At 45.0% G+C, this 19945-nt stretch overlaps 1 protein-coding gene across 3 annotated transcripts in view; it reads right to left on the bottom strand.

Annotated features, from left to right (window-relative positions):
- Positions 1–19617, bottom strand: part of SYNGR1 (synaptogyrin 1) — a 157701-nt gene extending 138084 nt beyond the window's left edge. For all 3 annotated transcript variants that reach the window (XM_033929489.1, XM_033929488.1, XM_033929490.1), the window contains exon 1: positions 19277–19617. In XM_033929489.1, the coding sequence (XP_033785380.1) occupies positions 19277–19375 (99 nt within the window). In that variant the 5' untranslated portion in view covers positions 19376–19617. The remainder of the gene's footprint in view (positions 1–19276) is intronic.
- Positions 19618–19945: the final 328 nt, after the last annotated feature.

Raw genomic sequence — 19945 nt, 5'->3', positions numbered from 1 at the left:
AACTTAGTTAAATATTAGTTAATAACTATACAAAAACACGACATGTACTTTTAATGCTTACAATGTTAGCCTACATGGTAAGTAGACGCGGCCGCTGTACCTAATCGCGGCAAAGATCTCCCTGCCGTGATTAGCATAGTGACCGCGGCTACGGCTGCAAGTCTCCCCTCCCCCCAGCGATCACGGCAGGAGGGCACCCAACCCCTCCTGCCGGTCCTCCCAATGGCCTCCCCTAAGATCGCCGGCAGGAGGGTACCCAACCCCTCCTGCTGGACCCCCCCCCAACGAACCCTCCCATCCCGGAACCCCCTTAGTCTTACTTTCCAAGTTGGACCGGACGGCTCCTCACACGTATGGCCAGCAGGCTTGCCTCCGTCCAAATGAGGCGGGCCGGCCCCTACCCTGCCCAACCCACAGGATCCTAGGGCCTGATTGGTCTAGGCACCTAAAGCCACTCCCGCTATAGGAGGGGCCTTAGGTGCTTGGCCCAATCAGGCCCTAGGATCCTGTGGGTTAGGCAGGGGAGGGGAGGGGCGGGCCCGCCTCATTTGGACGGAGGCAGGCCTGCTGGCCAGACGAGCGAGGAGCTGTCCGGTCCAACTTGGAAAGTAAGACTAAGGGTGGTGTTTCGGGATGGCGGGGTTTGTTGGGGGAGGGTCCGGCAGGAGGGGTTGGGCACCCTCCTATTGGCGATATAGGGGGCCGTTGGGGGGGCCGGCAGGAGGGGTTGGGCACCCTCCTACCAGTGATCATAGGGGGGCTGTTGGGGAGCTGGCAGGAGGGGTTGGATATCCTCCTGCTGCGATCGTCGGGGGGGCTGTTGGGGTAGGCAGGAGGGGATGGGTACCCTCCTGCCGCGATCGTTGGGGAGGGCTGGTTCTGCAGGCATGAAGGGCTGAGCACCTTCCTGCCGGCGATCGTCGGGGGGGAGGGGGCGGGTTCTATTGGCAGGAAGGGTTGATCTGACAAATGAGGAGCACGGTGAAACACAGGTAAATAGCGGTTCCTAGAAGGGGGTACATTGGCCTGCGGGGACAAATCTTTTTACCGTTTTTGCGGGCGGTGAAAACTTTTGTCCCCGTGTCTGCGGCGATTTGGCTTTGGAGTCTCCATAACCCGCAGCTCCCTGCGGGGATCGCTCCCCGTGTCATTCTCTACTCACAAGCACAGGGAGAATACCCTACTGTCCAGAATGACACACCTATTGCACTAGAATTGTTATGTCTTTCTTCCTTAATGAGGGCTAGATGGAATCTTACAAAAATTGTATATATCTTTGGTTTGCTTTCTTTAGTATTTTGATGTGATTTCCATATTCTGTGTTTCTTTAGGTAATAGAAACATAGAAACATGAGGGCAGATAAAGGCCAAATGGCCCATCTAGTCTGTACCCAAGGCAATGGAGGTTTAAGTGATTTGTCCAGAGTCACAAGGAACTGTGTGGATTTTCTGAGGGGTCATCCAATATTCCAGGGTCAGAGCCTGGAATTCACACAATGGGGTGTTAAATTTGCAGATGACACTAAACTGTTCAAAGATGTTAAAACGCATGTGGACTGTGAAAAACTGCAGGAAGATCTTAGGAAATTGGAAGACTGGGCATTCAAACTGCAGATGAAATTTAATGTGGACAAATGCAAAGTGATGAACGCTGGGAAGAATAATCCAAATCATAATTACTGGATACTAGGGTCCACATTGGGGGTCAGCGCCCAAGAAAAAGATCTGGGTGTCAGAGACAATACGCTAAAACCTTCCGCCCAATGTGCAGAGGTGGCCATAAAACCAAGCAAGATGGTAGGAATTATTAAAAAAGGGATGGTAAATAAGGCTAGGAATGTTATAATGCCTCTATATCATTCCATGGTGTGACCTTACCTTGAATATTGTGCTCCGTTCTGGTCTCCTTATCTGAAAAAAGATATAGCAGCACTAAAAGAGGTTCAAAGAAGAGCGACCAAGATGATAAATTTATTTATTTCAATTTATATCCCATTCTCCCAGTAGCTCAGCACGGCCTACAAGCAAACATTCACAGTGGTGTATATTTGGACAGTACAAAGATTATACAGTAGTTCAAGTACGGGGATTATACAGCAATTTAAGTACAGGTTAAGAGAGGACTATATAATAATTTAAGTAGAGATTCAGGATGGAGGGGGGAGGGGAGAAGGACAGGGGAGTTTAAGGGGTAGATCGTAGTTGTCATTTTAGTTGAAGAGGAGGGTCTTTACCGCTTTCCGGAAGGTCATCAATGAGTTCTGTGATCTGAGTTGCGGGGGGAGTTGGTTCCAGAGTTTGGGGATGAAGCGGCTGTAGGAGCGTTTGCGGGCGGTTTCTGACAGGAGAGACCTTCCTGGGCGGATGCATAGGCGTTTCTCCATTTCCGAGCAGAGGGGTGGGGGTGTACAGTGTTAGCTTGGATTCTATGTAGGCTGAAGTGGTGGTGTAAAATCTTTTATGTGCTATTACCAGGGCCTTGAATGTGCAGCGTTAGTTAATCGGAAGCCAGTACTCTTCACAGAGGGCTGTGGTCGTAGTAGTTGAGGCTGTGCAGGAGGCAGATTGCTGCATTTTGTACCCGCTGGAGGCACTTGAGATCTTTTTTGGCTACTCCATTAAATAGGGAGTTGCAGTAATCCATCCTGGAGAGGACATAGGCGTAGAGGAGTTGGGCCAGGTCAGATGTGGAGATGTAGGGTTTGATCCTTCTAAGCTGGCAGAGGTAATAGAAAGAGGTGGAGACTACTTGCAAAATAAAGGAGATGGAACTCATCTCGATGAGGAAAGACTAAAGAGGTTAGGGATCTTCAGCTTGGAAAAGAGACAGCTGAGGTGAGATATGATTGAAGTCTACAAAATCCTGAGTGGTGTAAAATGGGTACAAGCAGGTTTATTTTTTTACTGCATCAAGATTTACAAAGGCTAGGGGACACTCAATGAAGTTAAAATAATAATACTTTTAAAACCAACTGGAGGAAATATTTTTTCACTCAGAGAATAGTTAAGCTCTGTAATGCATTGCCAGAGGATGTGGTAAGAGTGGGTAATGTAGCTAGTTTTAAAAAAGGTTCGGACAAGTTCCTAAAGGAAAAGTCCATGGTCTGCTGCTGAGACAGACATGGGGGAAGTCACTGCTTGGCCTGAATCAGTAGCATGGAATGCTGCTACTATTTGGATTTCTGCAAGGTACTTGTGACTTTGATTGGCCTCCATGAAGACAGGATACTGGGCTAGGACCATTGGTCTAACCCAGCAAAGCTATTCTATGTTTTTAACATGTTAGATATGATTTAGGAGAAATCTAGGAGCACAAGTTTGATGCATACCACTGTTGGCCTAGGAAACTTTTGATGCTCCTGCTCAGTCTACCTCCTGTACTACCAAGCACAGTTGAGATTTACAACTCCAAAGATCTTGGGCTAATACACTGATATTCACACATCTATGGAGAGTTAAAAATGTTTGGGGGTAGACATGCTTGTTTACACAGGGCTCAAAAGTGTTAGTCCTGCTCTGGAACACCCTGCATCTTCTTTGGTTTTTATTCAATGAAGCCAAGCTGAATCATCTGAAAGAGAAAACATCTGCCACCCTAGACAAGAGTTTTTTCAGATGTGTCATTCAAGGTATAAGCCTAGAAATATTTAAGTGTGGTCTTGCTTTATAAATGAAAAATGCAGTAGAAAATAAAAGGATATAGACAGAATGGAAGCAATATGAGAGAAGTTTTAAAAGGAATTTGTCCCAGAAACTAAGTCAGGTGTCAAGCAAGGATGCATCTTGTCACCTTACTTGTTCAATCTATACAGTGAAACCATCTTCAGAAAAGCAATCTATACAGTGAAATCTATACAGAAATCGATTCAGTGAAACCATCTTCAGAAAAGCAAATTTAGAAGAAGAGTGTTGGTTTCAAAGTTGGTGGCCGAAATATAAACAACCTGTTCTCTGCAGATGATACAATGCTTATCACCAGCAGCAAAGAAGACATGCTGTATCTACTGAGAAAAGTCAAAAATGAAAATTATAGCATGGGATTCTGAACATAAACAAGACGAAGATCATGAACACAGAAAGTGATGAATATTTTGAGCTTGAAGGTGATAGAATAGAAGTTGTAAAGGATTTCAGTTAGAGAATGACATGAGGACAAATTTTTCCCCCGTCCCTGTGAGTTTTGTCACTATCTGTGTCCCTGCCCCATTCCTATAAACTCTGCTTTAACTACACAAGCCTCAAACACTTATGATTTTAAAGTGTTTGAGGCTTAGCCAGATGAGGGCAGAGCTTTCAGGAATGGGGCAGGGACAGGAAAAGAACTCACCAGGACGGGACAGGAAAATGAGTTCCCGCAGGGACAGGGAAAAATTTGTCCCCGTGTCATTCTCTAATTTCAATCTCCTGGGCTCTTTTGTAAACAAAGAAGCAACTAGCAAGGAGGAAATACTTCTCAGAATAGCATTTGGTCACTCTTTAATGAAGGCTCTCAAAGGCAAGGAGGTAACACTCTAAATGAAGATCAGACTTGTCCACGCACTCATTTTCTCAGTGGTCAGTTACGGATGCGAAAGCTGGACACTATGGAAACAAGACAGAAAGAAGATTGCCTCATTTGAGCATTGGTGCTGGAGAAGTATTTTAGGCATGCCGTGGACCGCCAAAAGAGGTAACAAATCGATTCTGGAAGAGATCAAATTGGCTATGTTATTCAAAGCCCAGTGATGAAGTTATAACTGTCTTAGTTTGGTCACACCAACAGAAGAGAGAGATTGTAGGGTCATGAAATGGTTAACTGTTGTTTAAAATATTGCTCTGGCCTACATAGCTGCACTGGAGAAAGACATCATGTTTTAGAAGAGATGACCAGACATGTTGAAAGCAACCATGGGGATGACGCTGGAGGGCCTTTCTAGGCTAGCACAAAACTGATTTCTTTTTAGATCCGCAATTTATCAAGTCGCTGGGACTCAAACATGAGTCGATGGCACCTAAAAACAACAACTAAGCAGTCACCTGGGTCAATTTCATGGAAACTGCTCTCCCCTCTCTGTAGAGACAATCCTACCATTACATGACTTGCTTTTCACACATGGTCTTGCTTTTCAGCCACATCTGTGAAAGGATATGGGATGTCATTTCCACACAATCTCCCATATGCCATACTCGGTGGCAAAAATTAAATGCCCTTGTTCTACAGCATATGCATTTATAGATACAAGGAAAATATACGGGAAAGGGGAGACAAACTACACAGGAATGTGAGCTCAGGTTCTTCCTGCTCAAGGGTAGGCAACCATGCTCCTTGAGGGCCACAAACCAATCAGGTTTTCAGGATTTCCCCAATGAATATGTATGATATGTATTTGCATACAGTGGAGGCAGTGCATGTAAATAGATCTCATGCATATTCACTGAGGAAATTGAAAACCTGACTGGTTTGTGGAACATCGAGGACAGTGATTGCTTACTCCTGCTCCAACTGATTAAATCTATTTAGCTCTTCTCTTAGGCTTGCCTCTTCTGACAGCAGTAATCAGAATCGGTACACTAGCAGCGAGGCTCTGATGAGTGAGAGAAGGAGCTCAAAATGCCTGAAAGCTAGGGTTAGCAGATGTCCGGGAAAACTCTTAAATATCCTCTTTTTAAAGGACTGTCTGTGTTCCCGGATGGACTTTCCAAAACCCAGCAGTATGTCCAGGTTTTGGAAAGCCCTGAGCTCTGCTCACATCTGAAGGGCCTTCAACAAGCATGTGCGGATAACATCACATACATCCGCGCATGCTGGAGGCTCTCCAGACGGGGCCTGGAGGTTGTCAAAAAAGAAACAAGGCTTTTTGGAGGCAAGGCTGGAGGCATAATGGGACGGGGCTGGGTCGGAGGCCAAACGGGGTGGGGCCATGCATCTGGATTTTCCCATCCTTAAATATGGTAACCCTACTGAAAGCCTTCAAATAAGTGAGACTTGGCACCCCTATTTAGCACATAGAAACATAGAGTATGACAGCAGAAAAGAGCCGTTGGCCCAACAAGTCTGCCCACTCGAAGAACCCTCCATCTACGAATTTCCCAAAGCGAACCCACTCCAAGAACCCTTCCTCAACAAGAACCCTCTTTTTAAGCATTTCCCCGGAGCGAACCTACATGTTTATCTCATCGTTCCTTGAAGTCGAGTGTGTTACTGTCCTCGACTATGTGGAAGACCATTCCATTGATCAACCACTCTTTCGGTGAAGAAGTATTTTCTGATGTCACCATGAAATCTCCCACCCTTGAGTTTGAGCGGATGCCCTCTGGTTCCCGTGGGACTCGTAAGGAAGAAGATATCTTCCTCCACCTCAATACGGCCCGTAAGATATTTGAATGTCTCTATCATGGCAGCCCTTTCTCTGCGTTCTTCGAGAGAATATAACTGCAGCCTGCTTAGATGTTCTTCATATCTTAGTGGCCATCTTAGTGGCTATACACTGAACCGACTCCATTCTCTTCACATCCTTTTGATAATGTGGCCTCCAAAACTGAACACAGTACTCCAGATGAGGTCTCACCATCGACCTGTACAACGGCATTATGATTTCAGGTTTATGGCTGATAAAACTTCTCCGGATGCAACCTAGCATTTGTCTAGCCTTGGCTGAAGCTTTCTTCACCTGATTGGCAGTTTTCATATCTTCACTAATGATTACACCCAGGTCTCGTTCTGCGATGGTTCTTGTTAAGTTTTCACCATTCAGGGTGTATGTTCTGCAGGGGTTATTGCTACCAAGGTGCATCACCTTACACTTTTTGGCATTAAAACTCAGTTGCCAAGGATTAGACCATTGTTCCAGTAAAAGTAGGTCCTGCCTCATAGTGTCTGGCACGGTTGCGCTGTTGGGCTCGGTTGCGCTACCCACAATGTTGCATAGTTTAGCGTCATCCGCAAATGACGCAATTTTACCTCGAAGTCCCTGAGGTAGATCCCTTACAAAGATATTAAATAGTATCGGACCCAAAACCGAGCCCTGTGGCACTCCACTGGTCACTTCCGACATTTCCAAGGGAGTACCATTTACTACCACCCTCTGAAGTCTGCCACTAAGCCAGTCTTTAACCCATGTAGTCAATGTATCTCCCAGACCCATCATATTCATCTTGTTTAATAACCTACAGTGTGGGACACTATCAAAAGTCTTGTTTAAGTCTAAATACATGATATCAAGGGATTGTCCCCCATCCAGTTGCTTCGTTACCCAGTCAAAGAAGCTTATCAAATTGGTTTGACAAGACCTTCCCTTTGTAAATCCATGCTGGTGGGGATCCCTCACCCAGTCTTTCGTCGTCCAGAAACGTATCCAATCTGTTTTTAATTAACGTTTCCATAAGTTTACACACTATTGATGTGAGACTCATCGGTCTGTAATTTTCAGCCTCCAACCTGCTTCCCTTTTTGTGAAGCGGAATGACATTAGCAGTTTTCCAGTCCAAGGGGACTTTTCCCTTGCTTAGGGAAAGATTGAAAAGCGCAGCTAACGGTTTCGCCAGGACATCTCTTAATTCCCAAAGTACTCTGGGGTGTAGATTATCTGGCCCCATGGTTTTGTTTACTTTTAGCTTCTATAGGTCGTGATAGACGTTGCTCTCGGTGAATTCAAAATCTCGGAACGGATCCTCCGAGCACCCTCTTGTCTGTAGCAGTGGTTCGAATCCCGGCACCTCACGGGTAAAGACCAAGCAGAAGTAGCTGTTGAGTAGTTCGGCTTTATCTGAGTCTACTCCTGCTAGGGAAGAAACTGCTCAGGTAGAGGAATAACAGCATGGTCTCACTGGAATCCAATAGAACCCGTTTATTGAGCTGAGCCTGGAATATCATACAATGGTGTCAGCACATTAGATATGATTTAGGAGAAATTCAGGGGCACAAGTTCGATGCACACCACTAGATGGTGTGAACTTGGCATGCCACTACTTCTGTGTGCCCTTGATACCCACTTCAACACAAAGTACTAAAAACAATCTGATTTTGCTAAATCAGCAAATTATTCTTTAACTCTCTGCAGCCAATGCTCTTAATGTATTGGTTTGCACTGAATGGTAACTTTCACTGTTTTTTTTTTGTTTCAGCTGGTAGCTTGATTTTCAGTTCAAGGAACTAATTTAAGTTAGTGTCAGCAATAATTACACCAAATTATCCTTGAACTCATGCCATCTTCTAAATGAACACCATCTCAATGCACTAGGAAGGGGAGATCTCCTAGTTAACAAAAGGCACCTGTGATGTTTCATTCTATGCTTGCATGCAACCAAGCTTCTGTTATACACACAGTACCTCTATTTCCAAGTAAGTGGGGGGGGGGGGCGCTTATGGGTAAAATTAGGAGCCAAAATTCACAACATTGAAAATTAAAAACTACCTGTTTTAATGTTTAACTGTCCTGTTATGGATGTGACCTTCTTGAACTTTATTGATTTACTTGTCACCAGCTCCCTCTCCTAGTGTCCTTTCCAATTATGCTTTCTTTTTTAAATAATGTAGTTCAACCAATTTCCCTCTTGTTCCAGTTTGTCCGTTTGTTTGTCAAGTCTATGTAGGACAAACCTCCACTTGTATTTTTAAATATATGTAGTTTTTAATTTTTTGATGTACACCGCCTTGAAATGTGATTTGGCAGTATAACAAAATTTTAATAAACTTGAAACTTAAAGACACCAGAGTTCTATTTGAACACCTTATTGACTTTCTATGATGTCACAATATAGAGCTCAGAAAGTGCTACTAGAATTCCAATGACAAACTAGAATTACAACAGTGGCCTGCAAGGCCCCCTGCTATCCAAATATACTGGGACAATCCATATACACAAGTGAGAAATTAAAATACTAATATATATTTTGTAATGGTGTTAATTGTTGCAAGATAATACAAAGATGTTAACACATCAAAGAAAATAACACTTACATATAATATATCTAATCAGGTGTGATAAACAGGAGCAGAGAAGCTACAAACGAAAGACACTAATAGAGGTAATAACACAAATTCCAGCAGAGAATTTAACACTATGAGCATATAGAAGTAAGAAATATTGCTGAATCAGAAGAAGGGAGGGGTGGGCATTCGATACTGAATGAACACAATGCCTACATTTAAGAAAAGTACAGAATCTAATAACTCAGCATAACTAACCATAATGGCTATTGTTCAAAAAGCTAATCTGAGCATGTCACGTGTGGGGTGAGCATGCGAGAGGAGGAGCCATGCCCAAATATGGGCAATTATAAATAGAGTCAGGGGTCTGGGGAATAGTGGTAATGGGAGAAGTAATTAGGGGTAGAGAGACAGGAAGTATGTGTGAAGGGATCTGACAGGTTGAGAACTGTCTTTGCTCTGTCTATCCAATGAGCAGACAGGCAGGAGGGACTAATAAAAGTACGTATTAACTATATATTGTGTGATCATGTGAATTTCTGTGTGCCTATCTTGCCATTTTGTGCAAATTGGACATCCCTTTTTGGTAAAAACGAAAATAAACTAAATTGCATTACTTTACCCAAAGTCTCCATAGAGTTTTTTCCTACCGTGGGCAGTGCTTTTCTCATACACAGCTCTATCAATGCACCTCCATCCTGCTCTATGGCACTCCCTGAATACTGAGACCCATATATAGCTTTCCCAATACATCTCGGTTCTATCCCAGTATTGGTATCCCCTCCCTCTCCCAATGGACTTCAGTTATGACTTGTTTTAGGATACAATGTACAGTGCATTTTGCTTCAGATTCTCTCTTCTCTACCTACCCCAACCTGTCTTTTTTTGTTTCAAATTCGTCAGAATTTCTTGTTTCTAACATTTTGGAGAAACAATACAAAACTAAATTCATTTTTATGCCTTACCAATATCACCCTGCACATCTGGATTATACAATTCCAAGTTCCCTAAATTTCAACCATAAAAAGAGAGAGAACCCGAAACCAGGTCAAATTTGTATGCAACAGTATACAGTAATATTAAAGTTTGCATAGGGGGAAAAAAAAAACTTGCCCCCCAGTGGCATTTAAGGTCAAACAGCCACTGGGGAAAACCATGACCAAAAGGCAACTGCTGTTCCAGGATCTCAGGGGGTATGCACCTTTTTGCTTATACAGCATGAGTCAGACTATCACTCCTTTTCCTCATCTTCTAAGTCAGTGGTTCTTCTTTTTAGTATCTCTCTCCACAATCCTCTCCAGACTCACTCTCTACATCAGGGGTGCCCAATATGTCGATCACGATCGACAGGTCGCTCGCTCAGGCGACCCCAGTCGATCGCAGAGCAGGTTCCCTTCTTCCCTTCTCTTTTTTCCCCTCCTGACTGGCCCGCCTCTTGAAGAACGCCAGCCAATCAGAGTGCTGGCAGGGCGGGGTGAAGGTCGGTGGCGTACCAAGGGGGGGGGCGGTCCGCCCCGGGTGCACGGCTTGGAGGGGTGCACAGCCGGCCAGGTCCAGGTCCTCCTGCCCTTCCTTTCCCCCAGTCCACGCTCGGGGCTCGCGCCTGCCTGGTCCTGTGCCGCCGCCCAAATGGTGCTGTTGGTTCTCGCGAGACTTGCGGGAGTTGACAGCACCATTCATAGAAACATAGAAGATGACGGCAGATAAGGGCCATAGCCCATCAGGTCTGCCCACTCTACTGACCCACCCCCAAGTCTACTATCCTATTCGAGCGGTGGTGCGGGACCAGGCAGACGCGCTCGGGGCTTGCGTCTGGATTTCACTTCCGGCGCAGATGGGGGAGCCTGCCGAGCTGACACCATTCGGGCGTCACGAGACCAGGTAGGCGCGCTCGGGGCTCAAACCTGCCTATTACTGCCGCGGCAGATGGGGACTTGAGCGGCTGTCCAGCATGGAAGGCTGCCGATGCAGCGCTAGACCGCCAGGATTCCATCAAGGTACCGGGGGGTGAGGGAATGTTTAAAATACCAGGATATCCATCTAGGGAGGGAGGGAGGGAGGGATTTTAAAAGGTACTGAGGGTGGGGAGATGTTTAAAATACCAGGTTAGCAGTCTAAGGAGGGAAGGAGCAATTTTAAAAAGTACAGGGGGTATGATTAAAAAAGGTACTGGGGGTACGTAGGGGGATGATTTAAGGTACTGGGGGTATGGGGGATGGTTTAGGGTACGAGAGGGGTATGGGGCCTGCCTGTCACTAGGCCTGCCTGCCTTGTCCCTGCCTAGCGGTAGTGGTTTGGGGAAGGGCAGGGAGAAAGAAAGAAAAGGGGCAGGCAGGGAGACAGAAGGAAAGAAGGGAAACAGAAAAAAAGAAAGGGGGCATGAAGAGAGAAAAAAGAAAGGGAGGCAGGGAGAAATAAAGAAAAGGGAGAGAGGAAGAAAAAGTTGGGGGAGGGAATGAGGTCTGGAGGAGAGGAAGCATACAGGCTGAAAGAAGGGAAGAAAGATTGGATGCACAGTCAGAAGAAAGTGCAACTCATGAAATCACCAGATAAGGTAGGAAAAATTATTTTATTTTAAATTTAGTGATCAAAATGTGTCTGAATTTATATCTGCTGTCTATATTTTGCACTATGGCCCCCTTTTACTAAACTGCAATAGCGGTTTTTAGCGCAGGGAGCCTATGAGCGTCGAGAGCAGCGCTGGGCATTCAGTGCAGCTCCCTGCGCTAAAAACTGCTATTGTGGTTTAGTAAAAAGGGAGGGGGGTATATTTGTCTATTTTTGCATGGTTGTTACTGAGTTGACAGTGCATAGAGTCATCTGCCTTGACCTCTTTGAAAAAACCCCGGAATAGGAATGATAATTAACATTTTCTCAGCGTACAGTGTTCTTTGTGGGGGTTTTTTTTATTTTATTGTTGGTAGATCATTTTGACTTGGTCATTTTAAAAGTAGCTCACAAGCCCAAAAAGTGTGGGCACCCCTGCTCTACATGATTCACCCATCCCTATCTGCATGTTTGCTTCTCAGTGGATGTCTCTTTCAGTATGTTTGGGGATTCCTATCTGAGGGCTATACCTTATTTTCAGAATAGGAATGTGCTTTCAAGGTTATTGGGGAATTTTTTTTGGGGGGGGGTCTTTCCATAGGAAGTTTCTGTGCTTCTCTCTTTCTTTGTTACTGTAAGTGCCTGTCTCTCTCTTTCAGCATGAGATCAGTGGCGTACCTAGCATATGTGACACCCGGGGCCCATCATTTTTTGGCACTCCCCACATCTGTACGAAAAACATGATTTTTAGTAACAAGCCACATGTCACACATGAGTATCTAGGAAAAGGCAGCATCTTACATATTGCAGTGAGCAGTACATCAATACACCCATTGTAAAACTAAACAAGCCAGACCAGCACAGATCAATCCTACACCGTCAATCCTAACAGAAAACCATGTCTTTCGAACACACAGAACACAGAAAACACCTTCGCCTAGTATGGAATATGTCATCACAAACTAACCCCTCCCCCTTTTACAAAACTGTAGTGTGGATTTTAGCCACGGTGGTAACAGCTCTGATATTCATAGAATTCTGAGCATCAGAGCTGCTACCACCACGGCTGGTGCTAAAAAATGCTCCACAGTTTTGTAAAAGTGGGGATAAAATAGAAATACATAGACAAAGGTTAAATTGAACTAGCAAGAAGCTGGACTCTGCATACAATGCAACACCACAGAAACAGTGACACATGTCTCCTAAAGCAATAAATAAATAGAAAAATTTTGTTCTACCTTTGTCTTCTCTGGTTTCTGCTTTCCTCATCTTCTTGTTACTCTCTTCCTTCCATCCACTGTCCCTCTTCTCTCTGCATCTTCCATTTGCTCTGATACTGTGCCTATCCCTTTCTCCCTCCTTCCAAATTGGTCTGGCACCCATCTTCTTCCCTCCGCTCCTTCCATAGTCTGGCATCTCTGTCTTCTTCCCTGCCAGCGTCTTCTCCCAACTCTCTCTTCCCCATTTCCCTTCAGCGTCTTCTCCCCACTCTCTCTTCCCCATTTTCCTGCAGCATCTTCTCCCTACTCTTTGTTCCTCATTTCCCTTCAGCATCTTCTTCCCACTCTGTCTTCCTCATGTGCTTTCAGTGTCCTTCTCCCCCCTCTGTTTTACCCTGTTTTCCTCTCCACCCCACCTTTTCTTCCTTTCTCCCTCCCTGACCCTTACCTTTGTGATGCTTTCTCCCCCTCCCTTCCCCTGGCCCGGACAACAGGCCCAGTCCAACAAACCTCCTTGCCCTGTGGCTGGCGATGTCTAAACTGCCTTCTTACAGCAGCCGGAGCGTTGTAGTTGCATATGGCTGCCATAAAGGTCGTCTCTGATGCAACTTCCGGTTGCGTCAGAGATGACCTTTACAGCAGAAACACGCAGCTTCAACGCTCTAGCTCAGGGGTGCCCACACTTTTTGGGCTTGCGAGCTACTTTTAAAATGACCAAGTCAAAATGATCTATCAACAATAAAAAATTTTTAAAAACCACAAAGCACACTGTACGCTGAGAAAATGTTAATTATCATTCCTATTCTGGGGGTTTTTCAAAGAGGTCAAGGCAGATGACTCTATGCACTGTCACCTCAGTAACAACCACAGGCCGTATCTTCTTTGTTAAAGGGCCCACGGCCACAAGAGGGCATCCGCTGAAAATCAGGGGTGGGAAATTTCATGGCGACACCAGGAAGTATTTCTTCACCAGATTTTAAAAGGAAATGGGATACACACGTGGGTTCTCTAGGGAGGTAAAATCAAGGGGGGTAGGTCATTAGAGTGGACAGACTTGTTGGGCTATGGCCCTTTTCTACCGTCATCTTCTATGTTTCTATGTTTAAATACCCCCCTCCCTTTTTACTAAAGCACAATAGCAGTTTTTAGTGCAGGGAGTGCACTGAATGCCCAGGGCTGCTCTCGACGCTCATAGGCTCCCTGCGCTAAAAAACGCTATTGTGGGGGCCATAGTGCAAAATATAGACAGTAGATATAAATTCAGACACATTTTGATCACTAAATTGAAAATAAAATCGTTTTTTCCACCTTGTTGTCTGGTGATTTCATGAGTCTCTGGTTGCACTTTCTTCTTCTGACTGTGCATCCAATCTTTCTTCCCTTCTTTCAGCCTATATGCTTCCTCTCCTCCAGACCCCATTCTCTCCCCCAACTTTTTCTTCCTCTCTCCCTACCCTTTCTTTCTTCCTGCCTCCCTTTCTTTTTTCTCTCTTCATGCCCCCTTTCTTTTTCTCTATTTCCCTTCTTTCCTTCTGTCTCCCTGCTGCCCCCTTTCTTTCTTTCTCCCTGCCCTCCCCCAAGCCATTGCCACCGCCATCGGGGAACAGCCCCCCAAGTCAACGCCATCAGGAAACATGCCCCAAAGCCGCTGACGCCCCAAGTTCGTCTTCCCTGCGTCGGGCCGACCAGCATTCCTCTCCCCGACATCAATTCTGCCGTAGGAGAGGAAATTCCGCCCAGCTAGGCAGTGATTGGCTGGCCCGAACTTCCTCTCCGACGGCAGAATTAGCGTCGGGGAGAGGCAGGCTGATCGGACCGGTAGAATTTTCCGGACCTGGCCGGCTGTGCACCCCCCCTAAGGTTGCACCTGGGGCGGACCGCCCCCTCCCCCTTGGTACACCACTGCATGAGAGTACAATATGAAAAGATATTGTGTGTAGGGCAGAATTATGGTAGTTGTAAGCAACAACTGAAAAATAAATCCAAAAGATGTTGATACCCATTCCTCAGATGGGTTGTATAAAGATAACCTTAAATTTTCATTGTGAAGGTCTCTCTCCTTCAGTATACTCTGGAGGCTCATAGGTTCCCACTTTATGTGTGTATGTTTGCCCTGATCAGATAAATGGGAAACTCTTGTTACAGCTATCAATAAGATACCTCTAAGTATTGGGGATAGGATATTTGGATGCTGTATGTGTACATGTTTCTGTCAGCCACATAACTTCCATCTGTCTCTTCCCCTCTCCACACACACAGAATCCAACCTAGTACAATATCCTGCTTTAAGGAAGTTACTTGCCAGCTACACTGCACATCACCAGTTTGACAGCAACCTGCACTTGGCTGCTAACATATCAGTTACCCATAGCAATAAAGAAAGCCAATCAGACCATCTTCTTCTTGAACAAACCCTGCCTTCCATCCTAATGTTCTATTACTATTTTGATTATTTCAGCACCTTGCTTGCCCAATCCAAGCACAAATAGCCTTTGCTCCAATACTGCATTCACCTTCCAGTATAGTAAGGAAAGATTAAGTTCGTGCCTCAATAATCTTTCTAGTAGACATACACTCTATTCCAGAACCTGTGGGTAGTCAATCTCTTCTCGTGAGAACTCTTGTAGTAAGATTAATTTGCATTCTTTTCGCTCCTTCTCCCTTACCTCTCTGAGATGTCCTTCAACTCTCAGTGCTTAAAGCAGACGGTCAACCCTGGAGAGGAAACAGAAGAGGGAGGGGTATGGGGACTCTCCCTGAGAAACATGTCTGTTCTGCTCATATCATGAAACATATTAGCAAACATACAACAGATAAACAAATTCAAATATTTGCAATACATAACAAGGTGAAAACAAAAAAGTCACCAACTTGAACGCAACCTGCACTAAGAGTATAGGAGCTATGTATAGATACCCCCTGGATACTGCCTCTATTCTTGTCAAGGCTGGACTGAAGAAACAAGGTGTCTGAATTGTCAGGCCTTATCGAGGATTGTAGGCAGATTTATGGTGTAATAAACTAATTAGTGCAATATAAACATCTGTAACATGCACATTTTGTATCTAGGATACACCACAATCGCAAACCTAGGTTCTACAATATGCCAACTTATACGAGTGAAACAGGGAAACCCAAGACATCTGAAATAGTTTATTAGAAAGGTATAAAAATATATGTATATATATATATACATACACACACATATACACACACACAATTACCAGTAGTACACAGTAATCACTAAGTAAATTAGAAAATATGGCTAATTCTTACACACAAGTATAATTCCTTACAATACTAATTCCTGATAATTTAGTAGCAATCTATTATAGCATATCACCAAGGGGACCGAACGTTCCTGTCCACAACAAAACAAGAATCTAGTTAACCCAGCGACTGTAAAAGATAATTCCTTTCTCATCCCTTAGATAGCCTCAGCGAATCCAGGAGATAGAATCCTTCTTTCTTCAGCTTAGCAGGGTATAAATCTTCGTCTGGTCAGACAAGTCTGTTTATCACTGGAGCAGCTGTACTATACAGTGGTACCTTGGTTTGCGAGTGCACCGGTTTGCGAGTGTTTTGCAAGACGAGCAAAACATTCGCAAAATCAGTGCCTCAGAAACCGAGCGTGCCTCAATTTACGAGCACCCCCACGCGATCCGACACCCTCCCCCCCCCGCGACCCAGCACCCTCTGCTCACGCCGCACCCCCTCTCCGCCGCGATCCAGCATCTCCCAGGCATCCACCCGATCACATTTCTTACCTCCATTTGGCACCGGCACCGACACCAACGCACAGGAGAATCTCAGAGAGAACGGGAACCCGAAGGCCTTGAGCATGCGCAGATGCTCAAGGCCCAGAGCGAAGGAGGTAGATCTTCGGGCACCGGCATGTCCTGTGCATTGTTGCCGGTGCTGGTGCCAAATGGGGGTAAGAAATGTGATTGGGAGGGTGGGTGGATGCCTGGGGGATGCCAGATCGCAGCGGGGGGGGGGTGCGACACGAGCAGGGGGGGTCGCCAGATCGCGAGGGGTGAAACGAGCGGGGGGGTGGCGGATCACGCGGGGGGGGCCTTCATGAGCGGGGGAGCAATGCCGGTTCTTGGGGGGGGGGGGGGGTAGAGCAGCGCCGCTGGCCTCTGGGGATGGGGGTGGGTGGGAACAAATCAAGCGAGTTTCCCTTAGTTCCTATGGGGAAACTCGCTTTGATATACGAGTATTTTGGTTTACGAGCATGCTTCTGGAATGAATTATGCTCGTAAACCAAGGTACCACTGTATATATATATATATTTACTAGAGTTCCTTTTGCGATAGAAACCAGATCTGTTTAAAAGACAGGAGTCTGCGTCTTCACTCTCTTCCGAGAGCTAGCCACACGAGGGAACTTTTATCAGTTCTTAAGCGGTGCAAGGTAAGAGAAACACAATTTTTGATCCGAGTTCCCTCAAATTGTCTGATTCTCTGCAAACACCTTTCTCCTTAGGTCATGTCAGATTATCCTCCAGGACCAATCAAAGCAGAACATCAAGAATAAATAGTCTTTTCTTATGCAGAGGCCTTGGAAGGCACCATAGATGATAAGTACAAAACATAGATCATAACTCCTCCAGGTTTCACACAGGAGCTGGACACGCTGGTGGGCACATGTCCTTGACTATAAACACACAGTTCTTGTAAATACATCCAGAATGCATCAGGCAGGAAATATGGTTCATGCAGGAAAGATGGTCCATGACTTGTTTGACAGGAGTTTGAGGCCTAACATTAGGTGAATCAGGAATCACCCCTACAGAAGGAAGCAGGCGAATTCACAGCTGACAGGGCGGGCTTCGGAAATAAAATGTATGTCTACCTTAGCAATGTAAGAACCTAATCTTTCTTTCTAGTTCCACAGAAACTCTATTCCTGAACCTGTGGGATGTTAACAGAGCAGTCCCTCAAGCTTAGGATGGTACAGATGAACCAGCCGCCAGAATCAAAGATCCAAATGCAGAGCCCTGATTGGCCATCATGTCTACTCTTTAAAACTGTTTAAAATGAAAAGAAACACGAGCAGAAGTGACACGCTCCTATTGTCTCGCTTGTAGGAAGTCAACTGAGAAGTTGAAGAACAGCCCAGAGATAAGGGAGGAGGAGTAAAAAGAATGCAAATGAAGCTCCCTACAAGAGTTCTGCCACGATGATGTTGATTATCCACACATACCTACAGGTTCAGGAATAGTTTGTCTGTCATATTGGAAAAAACAATTAAGGCCTTGACAGCTGTGGTGTAATAGTGAAAGAAAGACAATTCTCTCAGGGCGGACCCTCAGTCAATGCAGTGTAAGTCCACCCTGATTACAAACTGGAACTCACTGGGTTCTGCTGTACACAAAGTGCTCATGGTGTTATACCTCCCTTTTAGGCCCAGGGCTGCCTCTTTCTATTCACAAACTGGTCCCTGGTAAAACTCCTGATCCAGATAGACTGCCTGTGCAAGAGGAAGGTTACCATGCGAGATCTGCTCATCACAAGGTATCTCAGTCCCAGCACCACCCGAATACAATCATCCTGAGGCCAACTACAACGAGCACATTCCTGATTATATGCTGTACTTCCCTCCTCTGCCATTCCACATAAAAACTACAACAATAGATCCAGTCCAAAAGACACAAAGACAAATCAACCCATCTTCATCACTTCCAAGTAACAGATCCACACTCATGTTTTCTCAGTCTCTTCACTCTAGAATCTAATAAGAGGGAAATTATTTCCCACAAACTGTTTTTGATTACAACTGTTTTAATGAAAAGGAAAGGACAACAAAATAATTTCTCTCCAGGTTTGTTTTTATTTTTCCTCCCCAAAACCTGTATTATTTCAGTGCATAAAACCGCCCTTTAGCAAGAATTATTCCATATCCTTAATGGCTCATTTACTGCACTCATAATTATACCCAGTTTTTAAATTTTCTCTGCATTACAAAGCAATCTCCTTCCTCCCCACCTCTTTTGCACTGCATTTCCTCCAAGCATCCCTGTTCTTTCAGAGGTGAATGCTCTTATTTTCCTTCTGTTTAGTCTTACCATTCAGTTACCAATGTTATTATTGCAAGCTATTACTACAAGATTCATTCTTCTGGATTTCAGCATCAGTACAAGAGACTGGCACACCAAGGTTTCCTAAAAAAATGATTGTCTGCCTCCCTCCCTTCCCCCATTTTAGAGGTGACTTTGCTGAACAGCTCTCCATCTCTTAGTTCCCAGGATCATGGTAAAGGTGGGATCAGGGGGAAAAAGTGCCTGCTGGTTACATATTCATGATGAATAATACTCTCTATTCAAAACAAATCAAATAATCATTAATATCTAAGAATACTCAACTATACTGTCTGCTCATCCTTTTAGCATGTCCTACAAACATTTTTTTAAATTGTGTAAGCAAATGTCTTTCAAATATGCAGCATATCTAAGTATTTGCCTGTAAAGCACAGGTGTACATAACCTTTTCAGTATACATATTGTGTATACATTTTTGCCCCTATTTTGCTTCATAAACAGGAATAGGATCAAATATAAGAAAACCCCAATTTAAGGGGGGAAAAAAACATATCTTACCCAAGAAATCATTCTGAGGATGGTGTGAGGTTGCCGAATGAAGGTCTGGGGGTCAAATGCTCCTCCAGCTTTGCCAGCTCCATAAGCACCCCCTTCCATTGTGCCACCTTATCTTGTTTATCCAGCTGTACGCAGAAATATACAGGTAGGTCCACCAAAAGAAAAGGATTATGACAGCCTTCCCAAATCAATTCTGTGTAGAGACAGCCGAGCAAGGGCACCAATAGCCGATGACAGCTGTTCCACTTATCTCAAGGTTGGGGGGAGGAGAGTGGGTTGAAACTCCGCAGGTGTAGTTTGGTTCCGAGGCAAAGGGAGTAACAGACAGTCTAACAGTTCCCTATTGCATTGCAGTACGAAAAAAAAAAAAGCCGCAAAGCCCCTGCCTCTGTCGCTCGCACTTCTGCAACCACCTCCTTGTTCGTTCACAACGAAGTAAAAAGCAAAGAGCACGCGCACTCAAGCAGCAGCAGCACGAGCAGGGCGCGTGACACTGATCACCAGGATGGGGCGGGACGATCGAAAGATGGAAGCGTGCACGATTGCTCTGGCAACAAGAAATGGGCGGGAATTCGCAAGCCGGCTGATCTACAGTAACTACGGATTATCTAGAGATGGGATTTGGGAAACAGAGAGAAACAACGTTCAGGCCTCGTAAAAGTCCTACTT

The sequence above is a fragment of the Geotrypetes seraphini genome, chromosome 2 (genome assembly GCF_902459505.1).
Source record: "Geotrypetes seraphini chromosome 2, aGeoSer1.1, whole genome shotgun sequence".
Classification (NCBI taxonomy): domain Eukaryota; kingdom Metazoa; phylum Chordata; class Amphibia; order Gymnophiona; family Dermophiidae; genus Geotrypetes; species Geotrypetes seraphini.
This window is presented reverse-complemented; position numbering and strand designations above follow the sequence as displayed.